Source organism: Thunnus albacares, chromosome 3, assembly GCF_914725855.1.
Source record: "Thunnus albacares chromosome 3, fThuAlb1.1, whole genome shotgun sequence".
Lineage (NCBI taxonomy): Eukaryota > Metazoa > Chordata > Actinopteri > Scombriformes > Scombridae > Thunnus > Thunnus albacares.
This window is the reverse complement of record NC_058108.1, coordinates 12,394,607-12,413,004: the sequence shown is the minus strand read 5'-3', so window position 1 is coordinate 12,413,004 and position 18,398 is coordinate 12,394,607. Positions and strand designations below refer to the sequence as shown.

General features: G+C 40.5%; 1 protein-coding gene across 3 annotated transcripts in view; it reads right to left on the bottom strand.

The window, feature by feature from the left end:
• Positions 1 to 111: 111 nt before the first annotated feature.
• The window catches only part of LOC122979192 (testis-expressed protein 2-like), a 34,036-nt gene continuing 15,749 nt past the window's right edge, over positions 112 to 18,398 (bottom strand). For 2 of the 3 annotated variants that reach the window (XM_044346444.1, XM_044346445.1), the window contains exons 3-13: positions 15,425 to 16,978; positions 13,222 to 13,422; positions 12,619 to 12,949; positions 12,118 to 12,353; positions 11,661 to 11,828; positions 10,774 to 10,873; positions 4,656 to 4,782; positions 3,631 to 3,744; positions 2,953 to 3,162; positions 2,360 to 2,480; positions 112 to 2,229 (exon numbers count right to left, since the gene is read on the bottom strand). In XM_044346444.1, coding sequence (XP_044202379.1) covers positions 2,080 to 2,229; positions 2,360 to 2,480; positions 2,953 to 3,162; positions 3,631 to 3,744; positions 4,656 to 4,782; positions 10,774 to 10,873; positions 11,661 to 11,828; positions 12,118 to 12,353; positions 12,619 to 12,949; positions 13,222 to 13,422; positions 15,425 to 16,963 — 3,297 coding nt within the window. In that variant the 5' untranslated portion in view covers positions 16,964 to 16,978 and the 3' untranslated portion in view covers positions 112 to 2,079. The remainder of the gene's footprint in view (positions 2,230 to 2,359; positions 2,481 to 2,952; positions 3,163 to 3,630; positions 3,745 to 4,655; positions 4,783 to 10,773; positions 10,874 to 11,660; positions 11,829 to 12,117; positions 12,354 to 12,618; positions 12,950 to 13,221; positions 13,423 to 15,424; positions 16,979 to 18,398) is intronic. The other variant, XM_044346446.1, reaches the window with a different exon arrangement.

Genomic DNA, 18,398 nt, shown 5'->3' with positions numbered 1-18,398 from the left:
TTTATTTCAGTCTGAAACAAATAAATACAAAGAAAGCAAAATATATATCTACAATTCAGAATACCAGATTTGAGAAATTCCTCTGCAGAAATAAACATTCGCAAAAACGAAAAGGCTTTCACTGACATATTTATTTTGCTCTATAAATAAGGCAGATACACAGTCACTGAATTTGGCCTTAAAATTACATGTCAATTTTAAAAAGTCATTAATAATTCACAGATACAAATCATGACATGATCTTCATATATCCTCAAAAATCTTCATTCTGTTTAACCAAAGAAATAGACAAAAAAAATACAACCATAACCCACCTCATGAAGTCATTCAAAAACAAATACTCAACAAAAAGTAACCAAGACATAAAGGGAAAGACAATCATATAGAACAAATCCATTTCATGTTACAGTGCTTTAGTATCCTAATATAGCAAAAAATAAAACAAGGTATTAATTCCTGTAAACAATGTTAATGCAGGTATTGTAGCGCATTTGTAAATATTACCTCACAATGCTATATCAATACAGGATGTGTACCTTTGAGCAGAGAGAGATCTGGCACTGTGGGCCCAATCAAAGGACTTTGGTTAACATTAGAAATATGTCACGGTTAAAAAGGTGCTCTCAGAAAGGGAACCTGTAGGTAAGGCTATACATTCTTGGCAACAGATGCTCTGCTATGTAGTACGTACCTTAACTTCATCCAAGTGTCAAACTACAATGAAGCGCCTGTCTACATACAGTATGGCCGATAGAGTATTTTTAAAGCACTGTCACATATTAAAGTTGGTCATTTAAATTAACTTCCAACACTATCATCATCATTGACATCAACACCATTAAGTATAAATGATGTATAGATAAATATACCACCTGGTACTCCATAAACATAATGATTGAATGACACATTTGGGAAAAAAAGATATGCAAGATGAGATAGTGTTTATCACAAGAAACCAAAAAGGAAACTTTCACTTGTGTTTGTGCAATAATTTGCATACCCCAATCAAAATGTGACTGGGTAAAAAACTGTTCTCATATAACAACATTAGGAACCAAAATTATCCAAACATACATTCAAAAGACGTGTTAGAGGCCTTGTACTTCTCAGACATACGCTTTTATATACTATCTTCACAAGATCACACATAAGCCTATGTAGCGTTTCTATCATTGCACTTATTGTGTATTGTCATTAGTATGGAATTTACATTGTGGATGACACTTTACCTAAATTATGCAGTATGTTTGCACTTGAGCATTATGTCCATACAGACATGGATAAGGGCATCATTGGCATAAAAAGTGGGGTCTTGGCAAATAAAGGGAGGTGTTCAGGGTGTGGTCACAGCATGAATGAATACTGTTAGTTAACACCTGAAGGAAAAAAAACAAAAACCCTGACATAAAGCCACTTCAAGGTTTAATGTCTCATCTGATAAATAAACATAACATCAAGTATCTGAGCTTTTCAAATACACTTTTTAACCTTCTTACATTTTATTAATTCTTATAACAACTAACAACTCTCCTCCACACACTAACCATTTACTATAAAACACCTCTAATTTCAACATACTATCATACTTAAACTCTCCACTTGCTGAATGTCTAAACTAAAGGGGCTACTGTGGCCACTCTCTGGCCTCAGTTGAAACTTGTCATCTGCAGGCTGTAAGGTATCTGGTGAATGCTTTCATATTAATGTGTTCATAGGACATTGTGTACTTCTATATCCCCATAAATTCCCCTTATTAACTGAAACCACCCACACTACTGAGCCAAATATAACTCTTCACATATCCCTAGTCCCTATTCAGTAGGTTCTTACTGTTATATAAACTCTTCAAAGACACAAAAAATACTACTGAACAGAGCAGCATGCAACAGTTTATCTTTAGTGTTTCCTTGGCTAACTCTACCTTGTTCCTTTAAAATTCATACTGTCTTCACTACGATAAGTGAGAGAGCCACTCAGTATGGGAATGTGTTTGTTTAACAGTAGCGTCTGACCTATCGACTTTGGCTCCAGTTCCCATTTTGAGACTTAATAAGCTCTAGGAAATACTGTAAACATTCTTCATGGCTGGCTGGTGCTGTCCCTCTCCGACTGGGAAGGCTCTGGGTCCACTGTGGGCCCGACTAAGGGTCCACCTGATGTGCGCTGGTCCATGGCAGAGTGCATGATAGTCAGCCACACATCGTCCATGTTTGGCATTACAAAGATTTTCTAACAGAGGAGAGAAAGAGCGATGGGGACAGTGAGTTTTTAGGATTCTTAAGACATTTTTAACACATATAGTATCTTGGAATCTGAGTGCTTTGAACCCTAAATACCAGAAACATAAGTTGATCAATACCTGAAATTCCTGGTCCAGTTTTTTCTCTATCCAGTCTGTAACATGAGCCAGAGTGACTTCTCTTTCTCCCAGTTTAGGTCGTGCCTTCAGTTCCAGGTGAGGTGGCTTCCGAAAGCCATACCTGAAAAAGGAAACGGTCAACACATTGACTTATTTACTCACAAACACCACTAACTGCCAAGAAATGTTTCCAACACAGTTTAAGGTTACCACCAGCAGAGGGCACCAAGACAAATATATGAAATGCTTCTTTTGATTTCTTCAATTAAACATGCTATTGTACTGTAAAACTAACGACTGCTGTTCTGAGTACTGATAACCATATTATGTATGTTTCATGTAAATTATCCACCATGTAGAAATCAAAGTATGCATACGGTAACAAAGTTACTGTTGACATGAGAGGAAGTGGGTTGATTAAGAGGCATCTTAAAGACCTTTGTTTGCAACAGACTTGGCTGTGTTTGTCCATCTGTGGGAAAATGCTTTCTCTGAAGAAGATGTGATTACTTGTTACTGGGACACACATGGAAATTCACTTTTGCAGCATTCCAGTGATTATGGAGCAGGAAAACAACACTTCCTTCACGTACCATATCCTGTCGGTGGGTGGAGGGGGTATATTGACAGCTAGCGTTCCTTGGAGTTCCTGCACTTCCACTGTGAGCAGGAGGGGTGTGTTGGACACTTCCTCCATCTTCTTTTTGATAAACTCCGTCTCTGTCGCTTTCTGAAAGTATTTGGACTTGGCGATCTTGTCCACAAAGCGCATGATCTTGCTCGGTTTGTGGCCTCCAACGAAACTGTATTCATTAAAAAGAGGATGAGGGTTAAAGCCACATATTAGTGTAGATATACTTAATGACATCTAATGTTATAATTTTTTTTCCATCTGACTAATAAATGAGTTATGCTGTGCTGGTCAAGAGGGTGAACTGATTTACTGATTAACTCCTAACCATGTGTTACCTGCAAATGTATTGTTGGCCGACAGTTATGTCATCTGTCTTTCTTTCAATAATTCTTATTCAGAACTTTTTACTGCAAGCCTTGCCTACCTCAAAGATTGTTTCCATGGTTACGACAAGGCAGAACTTTTCAAGCATTTCTTTTCCTATTTTGTTTTTTTCTTGAATGATTGAGAAACATTTATTTCAAATGAAAAGCAAATCTATCACAGCAATAAATTTAAATTTTTTTATATTCCAAAAAAGTTCAAGTGATCACACAGACAGTCAATATGAACAATTACTGTATAAACCCATCCTCACCCCTCTGCTCCAGCTGACTCATTTGAGAGTTCTGAGGAGTCTTCCTCATCTGATGAGCCTGCACTGGATGACTCCTCATCACTGTCAGCCAGGCAGTAAGTCCGAGGCCTGTATCTAGAAACACATGAACAAACAGAACAATAGATTAGTGCAAGCCCACACACACACACATATCTACACACACACATGCACTAATACATGCAAGGTTTGTGATTCTATGGTGTTTTACTGCGCTAATGCTTGAATCCTACTGTATAGTACATTCAAGAAAATACACACAAGGTATGGACACAATCAGTGAGAGATGAAAGTGTGCACATGTGCATACCCATGACTGCACACGTCTACAAACACAATAAAGCTCTGGGAGCGTTTAGTAAGATAGCCTAAAAACTGCTGCTATGTCGTATGTTTTGCACTTTCACTTGTAATTTGATGTGAAACTGGATCTATGTTTGTTTCCTTATGAGGACCGGCAAAAATTGACTCACTTCTCATTTACCAGCAAACAATCCATCTCTGAAAGGTACACTCTGTACCTTACCTTGAAATTGACATATTACTGAAGGATGAAAGCACTAACACAGTAAGAAATTTACTGAGATGTAAATAATGTGAGTTACTGAGATGAAAGCACTGAGTAGTATTATGAAATGTGACAACTCCAAAAATAGAGACATACAAAGATGGAGATTACGAGTTGAACATCAGAGATGAAAATGGAAAGTCAAGCAGCACTTACTTACCAAGGACAGAAACGCATCCGATTAACAGCCACATAAAAGTAGGATCCAGAGGGCAGAAAGGGAATAGCAGAGAAAAGAAAGGAAAAGATATAAAAGACAGAAAAGATATAAAACTCTGAGTAAGGCAGGTGAGGTGCCAGACAGAACAGTGGTTGACTTCTGACAGAGGCAAGTATACTTTTAGTGTCAAGTAGAGAGGAAAAGGCGAATCAAACCAAGAAACATCTCGGTGCTTTTCTAAAATGTGTGTGTGGTGGTGACAGAGTTTGGCTGTCTTACCCATCTTTGCCAAACTCTCCTAAGCGGAGGTTTTCTCCCTCCTTGCCCAGGCGAATGAGGTTCATCTTGGTCTCCAGGGTCATCAGGAAGGAGCCACTGTAGGAAATCTCCAGGTCAAACCACAGACCTGCAGGAGACAAAGCAGTTGTTAGAATGTTGATCTGAGAAAAAATGAAAGAAGTGAAACTGTGAGGTATATGATTGATTTGAGGATATGAGCTTAACATGCATTAAGTAGCGTTCGCAAAGGTTGACTTGTTGGTTGACTATTCCCTAATGTCTTGTTTTACAATTCATACCATCACTCAACCCTATTTACCGTTGATACTTGGCTGAGGGGTGTTTTAGGCAAATCTCCTCAACACAGAGACCACTTCAGGCTGTAGTCCTTCTTCATGCCTGTTAAACCACACTGTCTTTCTCTCACTCCTTTGTTTCCCCACTTCTCAGATTCCTCCCTCACTTTGCTGCCCTTTCTGTGACATCTCTCCTTTCCCAAAGCATCACAGAAGCAGGGACCCCAACTGATATTATTTTCTTGATCCCTCATCTTAGACACAGTGAAAGACCCGGTTAAGGGAGAGAAAAGAAAGAGGGAGAGATCACAAGGTCCTTTGAACGGAGAAGAGAAACAGCTGGAGAGCATGCAATCTTCCTCCGCTAGCCCCCATTTGATATCAGCAGGGGGCTGGCTGTATAAACAGGGCACTCTTCCTCTATTCCTTTAACCCCTGCTCTACCAAACCTGCTGTAATCTGGATTATATAAACTCCTCAAAAGCCTCCATCAAAAGCCTGGCTTTTCTTTGTTTTCGTGCTTTACAACACAGAATCACATGCTCTTGTGTACAAAGAGGCACATTTAACCATAAACTTGGGTGCGGTTTCTGTGTATGCCACTGGAGGGCAGCAAAGTTCAACAGATGATGCAAAAACATTAATGAAGAGAGTGGAAGGAAAAAGGCCATTAAGAGAAACTGAACCAAAACACATTTGCTGCAACTAAGTCACATGTGCACGTGTGCAAAGCCCAAGTCCACATGGTGTGTACGGATACGTAATGGGACATGTGTTGCACACCCACCTAACCCCTCTCTAGAACTGTATTTAGATAACTTTCCTACATGACCCTGGGACATGAATGGAAGAAAATAAGTAGTTAAGATTGGATCAAAAGATGTATTGTGAGAAAGCAAACAATAAAGAGACTGACAGCATTAAGGCTGTGTGCCCTCTCCTTGCTGCTCTGTTGAGGCCTGAACACCAGCTGGTTGTGCTAAATGACGTAATAATGCAATGAGTCTGGTGTGCCGCAGAGAAAAACAATCAGAGAGTGTGAGCAAGTTAGAGAGAAACAGCAAGTGAGGGCGAAATGAAAGCAGAAAAAGAACTTGGAGCCAAAGAAAGAACACAAAGTTAAAAAGTCAGTGAGGGTTTGAGAAAGCAAAAAGTAAAAATAGACAGTTAGGCAATCAGACAGACAGAGAGTGAACATGCTGGGTCTACTGAGCCCAGTGGGCCTTACTTCACCCACCAGTCCTAGGAGGCGGGTTGGATAATAAGACTGTGTCTGGCTGGGTCGGGGTTTATGCAGGGCACTGAGGTTTGTTAGTATGGGGAGAGGAGAGAGGAGCCTCAGTATAAGCTGTTGGATCAGGGTGGTTCTTGCTTAATTGGGGTGAAGCTGCATGGTGAGGAGTCAGGAGTGTGTGTCGCACACACACACTGCAAAGAAATGCAATCATACATGCAGGGTGACTGCTTGTGTGCATCCTCAAATTGACATTACAGAATCGTATGAGTACAAAGAATAAACATGAAAGTTGCATGGGCATAAATGTACAAGCACACAGAGACAATCGCTTGTAGAGACATGCACACACACACACACACACACACACACACACACACACACACACACACACACACACACACACACACACACACACACACACACACACACACACACACACACACACACACACACACACACACACACACAGTTGGAGAGGGTCATCGATCCATTGCACTCAGCATGCTTATTCCAGGAAAGAGCGGGGTAAGGGAAGGTAAGGAAGAACTTGAGATGTCCAGAGGATACAGCCAGAGTAACACCAGTGGAAATTCCAAAAGGAAAACTAAACTGACCATTTCCACTAGAAGCTCTCTAACTACCACCTCAAGGTAAGAGCCTATTGATCATGGAAACAAAATACAGAAAAGTGGAATGAAACATTCATTTTCTCTGCAGAGGTATGAGCTGTAGAAAACAGAAGCAAGCAGAGGGCTCAGTTATCTATAGCGAAGTCAACATTAAGTCTTTTGTTTGGATCATTCACCTCTTTCCTGATTCACACCTCAATTTACTTCCAGGAAATGTGTCTAAAAATGAGGCACTTTGCTATTTTAGATTGACAAAGAGTGATTGGGATCAATTCATTTGCAATGTGTTACAAAAAAACCCAAAAAACATTTGGCAACATATTGCAGTTTCCAAAGGAGAGTGCAATTAAGGCTAACAAACTATCAACAACATCAACAAAATGGTGGCCTCTGCACCCTGATTGTGTTGTGTGACTATTGAGGTGTGTTTAGCCTGGAACTGTTCCAAGAAATGCCACTGCTGTCTCAGTGGGAGATGGAATCAATTCCTGCTCTCATTATAGGGTTATGTGAGTGCTGCAGTGATAAAAATGAGGCAGTGACTCAAAGCACAGGAGGGAGGAAGAGAGACACAGACTAAAAGAGTGAGAACGGACACAAAGAGGAAGATGATATGAAAGGGAATGTAAGGGGAAGAGAGAACTAGGAAGAGAGTTGGAGACAATATATATATGAAACAGATGAAGAGCCACATCTGTGAGAAAACTAACAGAATGTGAAGCAGAATGAGAAAAGCAATGCAGCACAAAGGGATGGAAAGCTCACTGCTGATGTACATCTGAATGATCATAGAAGGATTCCTCTTAACAAACGGCATACAAAGCTCCTTCTGATCAAAACTAGAACAGAGTTAGCTGAAAACTTTGGTGCTCCTTGAGCCACCGTAGTTGTGCAACTCCAGCAGGGAAACCCATGGTCCCTTACAAAGCTAAGACCTTACAAAGCTAAGCCTCTACAGATAAGACCTGCTAAAGTGCTTAGAGCAGACTCAGCTAAGAGTTCACTACCCAATCAAATTCTGTTATACTTCTGTAAACAAAGGTTCCACTTATTAAGTGTTATCCAGGATCTACAGTATACAACACCTTTAGTAAAGGAGATTTATTAAAGTCTGTGTAAAGCAACAACAAATATGTGCTCTGAGTTTTTCACGCCACAGAAAAATGTGTTATTAACCATCCCAGCCAATTTTGACTGATGAAAAAAAAAAGCCAAGTATATAAAATTAGGTTTCAAAATCATGGAAAAACAAGCAGTATTCTGATCTCTGAAACACTGGGGGTGTGTCCGCTGAAGGCGCTGAACCTGGCCCCCAACTGAACAGCCTCTGAACCTCTGAACATAACAACACTCATACTGAACTCCCTTAAAAAATATACAATTTGAAATAGGCCTTGTTTGCAGGTGTAAGACAAGCAACATGGATGATTTTCCAAAAATAAAGTAACGCTAGGAGCCACTGTCTAATTTAGCACCTATTTTGTAGGTAAATGTGGACTTATTTCAGTAAAAATGTAATTTAAATGAGTACTTAACAAGCAATCCATCACCAATCATTGTTATGTTAAATTGTCATTTTTTTCAATGAAGTTCAGTGCCACTCATAAAAGGATTATAGACTGCAACTTCATGATTTTTATAGAAACATGGTTTAATAGCGGCAGGGTGGATACAACAGCTAATGACTCTGGTAAGACCAGAGGGGCGTGAGGGACTGTGCGTTTATATTAACAAAGCTTGGTGCACGGACAATGCCATTATCAAGAGGCTCTGCTCTGCTAACCTAGAATATCTCATAGTTAAATGTAACTCTTTCTATCTGCCCGGAGAGTTAACACCTACTATTGTGACTGGATGCTAATGCTAAGCTTGCAATGAAAGTATTGTATGCTGCCACTAGCAAACAGCAGACTACACACCCAGCCGATGCCAGGGTGCCCTAGTTCTTATACAGTATTGGAGGGTAGGGGAGGTCATGCTGGTCAGCCCTCTATGTCATGGTGCAGCCATTTTAGGCATGCCCAACAAATCCAGAACACAGAAATGGGGAAAAACAGTTTAACGGTCTGACTCCACGATTCAGTACTACATAGTTCAGTCTTTTCATGTTTTCAGCAATTATTTTCTAACATGTATAATGTATTTCAAAAGAAATTTTCCTTTACACAGACTTTAATATAAATTAAGTTCACATACGCTTTCTAAGCACATAAGCAAGTTTATACATTCATAACTTCCAAATGTCCAATAAACAACAATTGTCTAACTGAGCTCTCAGCAATGTTACTCTTGTTCAGAAATCTCCAGCAGCAGCTGTAGAGGATGGGAAGGTTTGTACTTGTTTTAACCAGCAGAGAGCCCATAAGCAACAATAATGTCTCTCTAACCTCAAGGGTACCACTGCCTGACAAGCTGAGTGGGTGTAAGTGCATATTACCCCACAGTGTGATGCACAGTAAACCTAATTTTGCCTGTGCTAACTGAATGGAACAATTATTGTTGTTATTGGCTGTAATTATACTATCGCCTGCTTATTGGAGCTAAAAAATCATGTGTTCTTGGCTTTGCCATTTCTTTAATTTCAAGTTTTTTTTTGTATTTTTACTAAATGGTTTTTGCATTTCCATTTTTTTTTGGAAAGTTATATATTGATGCTGATTCATAAGTACATGACATACAGCACAGGTCTTACCACAAGCACTGAATTAGAAACAAGATGATGACATGATGTCTCATTTTCAGCATTGTGAGCATCTTAGCCAGTTTTAGTGGAGAGTTAGGACAGCTATCACCAGTGCTGCTGTTCTTTGGATGGATAGCACGTCAAAATCACCCACAGACACAGCCTCAGTATTGTGACCTCACTAGTCACAGCAAGAAGGCTTGAGAGAGAATGAGAGCAATGGCTTGTCATGCGACAAAATGTCACTTCTGTCCACACACTTGTGCACATGCACAGTGGGTTGCAAAAGTGTTCACCCCATTTGACATTTTAGACCATTTCTTGTTACTCAAAGTTTTGAGAAATGAAATTATTTGTATTTTTGGAAAGATTGCAACAAAGCTCTTATTTTTACTATGAATTTTGGCCACATTTTATTTTAATACATACTGAAATGACACACTTAGAAAGTATTCATCACAGGAATATCATCTACCGTATGTTCATTCATTGTGACTCATTTGCACTCTGTCAAGCTAGCTCAAATGAATTCAGCTCTTTTTTTCACCTTTGTTTATACCTCTGAGCGTGGCACTTAAACACTTTGTGCACAGGATGATGGGAATTGTGAAATGTGGCGTGATTCTTGCTTGTAAGAAGCTTTGTCTTGTTTACTTCACATATACTGAGAGCTCCTGTGTGTGTTTGTGTGACACAGCAACTTTATATTCATGTATGTGCAAAGGCATAACAAATGCCTCTCTTCATTTGTGTTAAGCAGACCCTGCAAGTGGCACAGAGTGAGAATCTGTAAAAACTGTGGCCAGTTTTCACAAAAGTTGGGAAATTGTTAAATCTGTTTTGTTTATTTATTAAATTTTATCTGTGTGTTTGAGCGTTCAATTCACTATCCAATGTGTGAAAACATTTTTTAGCTGGTTCTTTTTGCAGTATGTATGTGTATTTGGCGGCACACATGCACTTAAGCTAACAAAATGTATCCTGATCCTTAATAACTACCTAGCATTACCACCTGTTTATCTTTGTTATCTCTAATGTAGACATAGTTAACTGACGGGCAGGTGATCAATGTAGGGATGTTGTGCTTTCAAACATGAAAGACACTAAAATATGCTCTGTGGAAAAGCAAATACTTCACAGTAAATGAGAGACTTTCAGAGAAATCATGCAAAGAGCTCGATGTGCCACTGGCTGGGCATGCCAGTATCTCTGCCACTATGTGTGTGTGCGTGTGTTTTTGTGTGCTTGTGTGTGTCATTGCTTTCTCTCTTGCCTTGGTAGTCAATGGAAGGTTTGGATGCGCCAAGGATTCTGGGAGTGACCACGCCCATGTCCAGTTCTGTCAGGGTTAGCTCATTCATGAAGTAAGGCAACTGGAAAAGACAAACGCATACAACGTAGCTGAGCACACTGTATATTGATTATGAATTTGCAGAGTATGATATAACCAATATGAAAATATTGTATAAGAGGATATAGAGGCCAGCTTATGTATCACTATCATTTGTGATACATTAATACTGTATCGTAATTAACTTGTAATGAGTAGGGATTACTTTTACTCCAAAAGTGATCAGATTTTGGGACTAAAAATGAATGAAAAAATGGAAACACATTACATGAAAACACATAAATGCTGTAGATACAATCACACTCATGTACACACACACACACATACACACACACGAAAGACACTCTTCCCTCCACCACACCTTATAATCAACTGTCTGGTCAGTCCAATGCGGATTGAACTGTGCTCAATCTTTTTCCATCATTGTATTAAGACTACAATATTAGCTGCAGTCACGCAGACCAAAACATTGTTATGATGAAGCAAAACAAGTTTGCCTGGGGGACAGGATCAGAAAGAAAAAGTGGGATAAAGGGATAGAAGTGAAGGATAAGGAGTTTCTGCCTCCCTCTGTCTTTGAGCCCAGTGTGGAGCTGCTGGGGCCTGTGAAGAGCTTCACAAAAATACACACTGACATTTGGAGAGCTTGTGTATGTGAGCATGCCCACATGTGGTTTTCCGCAGGAAGGTGAGTATAACTAATTTTTTTTTTTTATTTCTTCTCTACTCTCTAACTTTCTCTCTTGATTGCTTGTTTAAATTTCAACCACTGCTAAGGGAGAGGTTGCTATGGGCCTTGCTCCACTCACCCGTATCTTGCTGAGCTTCATCTGAATCTTCTTGGAGACCAGTTCAGCCCAGTAGGGCTCACTCAGGAAGTCCCAGAAGACCCGGCCAAGAGCTGCATTCACCCAGGCAACAGGATCCTCCTCCTCCTCCTCTCCGAGCTGCGACTGAGCTGAGGTGGTGCTCTGAAGCTAAGGACAAAGCAGGGATGAGGAAAGAATAGAAAGAATATGAATCTTGTGTCTTTGTACAGGATTATAAAACATTTAACCCCCGACAACACAATCTTATTCCACTCCGCTGACTTCATCTTTACAAGGATAAGTCACAATATTAGCTGCCTGTTCTTGTTTGGAATTACACTGCTTGTTACACATGGGGTTGACATTGCAAATTAGATGATTGGTTTGGCGATTAATAAAAGCAAATTAGAGACAAAAATGTGCTAAATGGTGTTAATGGATGATGAGTATGTGCTACCTTCTTGTCAGCTCCAGGGCTGCTCTGTGGACTCTGGAGAACAGGGCTGGCAGCTGCAGGGCTGACTGCCACCTGTTTTGGCAGTATGGAGGCCATGTAGACACTGTATTCCAAGAATGGCTTAGCTTTGGCACTGCCTGCTGTTGAGGAGATTGAGGAATCCTTTGACCTGGGCTGAGATCCCAGTGCCTCATCCAGACTGCTGCGGCTGCTGCTGCGACTGTGAGAGCTCATAGCTGTGGGCAAAAGCGAATATCAGAGAAAGGTGAGGAATTAGATGCTGCACTCACTGTTCCTAAACTAGCAAAACTTAAGTTAGGAAGTGCCACTTCTCTAGCTGTAGTGTATGAATAGATCCTTTTAAAAATATATTTAGACAATTTAGCCTTGAAAAAACAAAATAAATGGACAAAGAAAGAAAGGTTTATGTCCTCTACAACTGTCAACTGCAGAGGAACAACTGACAACAGTCTTGTCAACTAAAACATTAGTTTTGCTCACCGCTCTTACTCCCCACAACACTGGAAGCTTTCTTCAAATCTGCCTTGAGCTTGGAAGCTGAAAGAAACCGCTGAAACCACTCCTCCTTCTCCCTCCCAGTCCTTCCAAACAGATAGAGGGTCAGATCTCTACTTGAGGAGGATGACCAAGCCCTCTCCTGCGCTCCTCCTGTCCCCTCTCCTCTGTCCCTTGCGGTCCAGCTGTCACCGGCCTCCCACCTGTCACCCTCAGCCTTTGACATGAAGTCATCCTGTTTGCCAAGTTCAATGCAGATGGGGTATTTTTTGTTCCATATACGTTTCCTGGCCAAACTCTGAGGCGCTAGATATACCTGGGGGAAGATTCAGGGAGAAAGAAAGTGTTGTTAAAAAAGTGTTAAAGTGTTGAATTACCTTGGACTTGATTTACTATATGGACTTAAACATCAGCAAATGTGTTATTTGAAGAAAAAAAAAAAAAAAGACTTTTCTTAATGGGTAATTACAGTTGACATACAACACTCAACCCAGGTACAGAAGGATTAAGAACAAATTTCTTTTACATTTCCAGAGCTTTAAGGATGTATATAATCCTATCAGGGGAAAAAGTAATGCGATCACATACTTTGCTGTTGGTGAGATCATAGATCTTCTGACTGATGTAGGTGACATCAGGTTTTGGTTCATTGTGTGTGGCACGACGGGGGACGTTGTGGTTGGGTTTAGAAAGACGAATGGTGGAGCCCTCCAACCGGACATACACAGAGTGTGTCAGTGTGGCGTGGTATGTCTCTGGGTCGTAGTTCGATATCTCATTCATCCAGCCCTGGAAAGAAGTCGTAACCAATTACATTTCAAGGAATGACTTGCAAATTAATTTTAAAAAATCTGTCAGAAATTCAAATAAGTACGATTTGTCATGTAGATGGTTCTTTAAAAAAAAAAAAAAAGCAATTGAAGAGAGAAATGCTTTTGAACAACAGCAAACATAGAGAAGACAACAGTCAAACACTGCCTGCAAAATAAGGACACTGTAAATATCTGCTCACCGTGTGATGTCACCTATGTAACATGTTTCTACAGTGATAGAAAAGGTTACTTGTCTTTCCCTGTGAACTTCACACTGATAATAGAGTGTCTTGTAACCACTGTCTTTTAAAGTCGTAAACAGTTTGTTGTCATTTGTTTTCTGCATTGGACTTTGAAGTTCCTCTGGCTATATTAAGCCCAGGATCCACATTCAGTCTATTTGCTGCTTTGTCACTTCAATATGAAAAGTGTCATGGAAAGGTGCCTCTTAAATTGCATGTTTGTCTTTGTACACAGCATCCCACAGACACAGCTGTACACAGTGCCACAATCATGTAAAATCCTACCTCTTTTTAATATATAAGTTCATGTCATGTAGTTTTTATTATTCAATTCTGTGGTCTGTTGTTTTAATACATAAATCAGAGGTGGCACCATGGTGCAGTGGTTAGCATTGTAAAAATGTCAAACTAAACTGCAGAGAGGTATGAATGTGTATTAATATGTAAATATTTGCCTGTCTGCATGTATTAAGCCTGTGATCTGTCCAGGGTGTACCCCACCTCTCACCAAATGAGTGCTGGGGTATGCACCAGACCCCACAATCCTGCACGGAATAATTATGGATTATGGATGGGTTGATAGATAAATAAATGTACTATTATATAATTCTATCAATTACATAATGGAATTACATCGTCTGTGACAAAATTGATAATGTTGTATAAAGACCTACAGTCTGTATTGGACATGACCTTTTTTCCATGACACACTGCAGCCCTGAGGCACCCTAAACACACCAATAAAAATAAACTCTTGACTGAGGGGCATCTCCGGACATATGTATGCACTTAATAATACAGATGGGTGACAAATTAAAGGAAAAATCAACATAAATTGTCTTAGTAAGGTGTTGGGCCACCATGTGCTACCAGAACAGCTTCAATGCAGTTTGGCATTGGTTCTACAAGTCTCTGAACTCTTCTGGAGGGATGAACACCATTCTTCAAAAAGATATTCCCTCATTTAGTGTTTTGATGATGGTGGTGGAGAGCGCTGTCTAACATGTTGGTCCAAAATCTCCCATAGGTGTTGAGATCTGGTGACTGTGAAGGCCATAGGATATGATTCACATCATTTTCATATTAATCAAACCATTCAGTGAACCCTCGTGTCCTGTGAATTGGGGCATTGTCATCCTGGAAGAGACCACTCCCATCAGGATAGAAATATTTCATCATAGGATGAAGGTGATCACTCAGAACAACTTTGTATTGATTTGCGGTGACTCTTCCCTCTAAGGAGACAAGTGGACTCAAACCATGCCAGCAAAATGCCCCCCCACAGCATAACAGGGCCCCCGGGTCACCTCAATGTAGGGGTCAAGCATTCAGATCTGTACCAGTTTTTCTTTTAATTTGTCACCTGTCTGTATGTACTAACTTTAAAGCCCCTGAAAATTTGTTATCTAATCTGCATCACTATTTTTCACACTGCCTTGTATATTATCCACAAAGAGAGGAGTGTCAGTGTCTATCTATTATGACCTAAAGGTTTAAACACTCCTAGTAACAACATAAAGCAGTTAGGAGACTAGGCTTAAGTTTTAAAACGCTTCAGTTTTCATTAAAACATCATTATTTAATCGATCATGTAATGCTCTTATAACATGTTCCTGTAATACCACTCAATTGACATATCAACATTCTGAGCAGTCAAAGGCTTCTGCAGCATGACAGACTGAGTTTGAGGGGTTCAAAACGAAAAAATAAGAAAACAGAAAAAAAAGATTTACTAACCTTAAAGATTTCCGGTTCTTTAATGTCCAACTTTGTCAGATTCCACAGCTTCCCATGGTGTCTGGAATGTCTAAAACTACGACCTGAAGGTTTTGGTCCTGTCAGCCATACAACACCAATGGCTAAAAAGAATCCCAGCCCAATCCCAAGCAGCATCCCTCCAATGTAGCTGGGCAAAGGTAATACAAAATACCCATATACCAGTACAGTGAGGACAATCAGAGTATAGTGTGGAACACTAGGTGCCGGCTCAATACTTTCCGATTCATATTCACTGCATGGTTCTGTACTATCACTTAGCGGTACTCTAGTTTGACTACCAGTTCCAGTATCATCAGTTCTGTCACCACCATAACCTTCAGTGTCAGTGCAAGTCTCAAAGTCCTCGCTGTACAGGATGCAAAAGTCCTCATCCTCCTGTTTTGCAAGAGCGGACATGGTGCACTTTTCCATTGACATGGAAAGTAAAGACGATTTGTTGGGGCTCTTAGTGTCAACAGAGGGGGGAGCAAGTGCTTCAGCTGGACCAGAGGCCTCACTGTTGGGGCTGTCAGCCTCCCACTCACCTCCTTCTTCCTCTTTGATGCAGTAATTGTTGTTGCTCTCCATGTGACCATTGATAGAAGTAGTGTCAGAGAGCTCTGAGGCGCTGGCAGATAGGGCCTTGGGTCGGTAAATGCCGCTGCTGCTCTTTTCATCCATAATCTTACTCAGAAGTTGTAGTGGTTCATAGATGACCTCAGAGAGACGGCGCTTAGTGTCTTCAATTCGTGCCTCGACTTCAGAAACTTTGAAGAAGCTTCGGTTGTCTGGTGAGGTTAATGGAGAGGAAGGGGCAGTTTTTGAATCACCAGCTGATGATGTGGTGGCAGTTGACATCCGGGACTGTGTGAATTGCTTGAAAAGTTGCAGGTTAAGGCGGGGTTCTGGAAGACGGTAGGGCGTGGAGGAGGAGGATGGGTCCTGGGATGTATCTGAAGATAAGGATTTGACCAGAGACTTCATCAGATGCCTATGTCTTATTGTCGGAGCAGAAATAGAAGAGACCCCTTCACGTGACTCAATGTCAGAGGAGAGAGACTTCACCAAGCTGAAGAAGGGTTTGTCACTGGAGGGAAAGCTCAATGATTTAGTGGGAGAGGAATTAGAACTTGAGCCTTTATGCTCAGCAATACGCGTTGACGGTGTTTGTGTGGGAGAATTGTTGGTGTGACGTTTAGAAATGGGAGAAAGTCTAGTGGATTCAGGCATGACAGCAGCCTCAGCTGCAGAGTACAACTGCGCCCCTTCAAACATTTCCTCACTTGCCTCTAAGCCTGTCACAATATGCGAGTCATCCTGAGTGGCTGAGGTAGGGGAAACAGTTGCCTTGTACAGCTCTTCTTCCTCCTCCTCTTCCTCCTTCCCAAGAGCTGAGAAGTGGATGGTGATGGTCTCCTTTGACAGGGATCGCTGGACATGGAGCTTGGGGGCCACGGCAGGTGGCTGTTTGTCTGTAGAATGAGCGCTCTCTGCATGGCTAAGGTGCCGGCTGGTCATTGCAGTACTCCCAGTCTACAAAGAGGGAAAAGAGATGCCATTAAATTCAGTGTATCTGGAAACAACATTGACTGGAGCACTCTATACCCCTGAAACTTTATGATCTACAAAATGGTGTGAAAACATGATTGGTTGAAAACACTCAAAATGCTCTCAGTTAACTCCAAGATGAAATATAGGGGCCAAGTATGGTAGAACAGTGCAAACTGTCTTTTGCAGTTAAGAGCAAAAATAGGGCAGGCAACTTGCCAGCATTCAACAGTTTTGGTTACAGTTTAGGAGCGTGAGATGATGCCGAAAGCCCTGAAAGTTTTATGAACAGAAAGTATATCTAGTATCAAGTCAATGAAAGTTACTCTGATATGCTTTCTTGTTAAATTGCTTGTTACCTGCCATCCAAACAAATACTGCACAATTTTAAACTCTGTTGGGGAGAAGAATTTAGCATTTCCATTCGGGGAGAAAAGGATGACAAATCTAAAATTACAAATAGGAGATGACATATTCTCAAAAGACAACCTTTGTTGCTCAATACAATACTGAATCACCAACCATCTATCTAGATATCTAGAAATGACCTAGCAGTATTTGCTTGCTACTGTATGTTATGTTAGCTATATTTCCTACTTCCAGACAAAAATGTGTATTTGCATATGTGACTGTGCGGGTGCTGACAGATGAAGAGTGATATCTCTTAACCAGTTTGGTTGCATCAAGACTTCTGTTCACCAGCAATCAGGCATGTTAAATCATCACACACACACAAACACACACACACACACACACACACACACACCCCTAGTGATTAGAACCCCCAATCCCACTCACAACCTGCTGACATATTTGCAAATACCTACCAACAATTGTGCTCATATATTGTGCAAAAATCACAGAGCAATCAAAAACAAAGATAGCGTGGCTAAAAGAATAATCAAGTCTAACTAGGCAGATGAACGCTACAGGTGCTACATAAAAATAGGCTTATCTTAGGACATTTTCAAACCTTTGCCAACAAGAACAATATCCACAATGCTCCCCAAGTCTTGACAGGTGGTGGCATGTATTAAAAACTGTATTACAACACAGGTTTTGATGGCACATGTTCAGACACAACAGACACCAGCCTAAGTCTAAATAATGAACTGAGAGTGGAATGATGTAACATTGCATAATGATGCAGATTGTTGCGCACCACAACAAGAGGCCTAAAGTATTCTGGGTGATCAACAGTCTGCAATTTCAGGTGAATTTGTATAGCACAAAGAAAAGGATCCAACTTTATGAAGGGTACATTAATACAATAGCCAGCATACTGTTAGATATTGAGATTCAGTGTTGAATGTTCACAGAGCAAATAAACAGTAACTTTAAAATCTGCCAGACACCATAGGTCAAAAGTCACCAAATTAACCAGGCAATTACCCTTTGAGTTTAG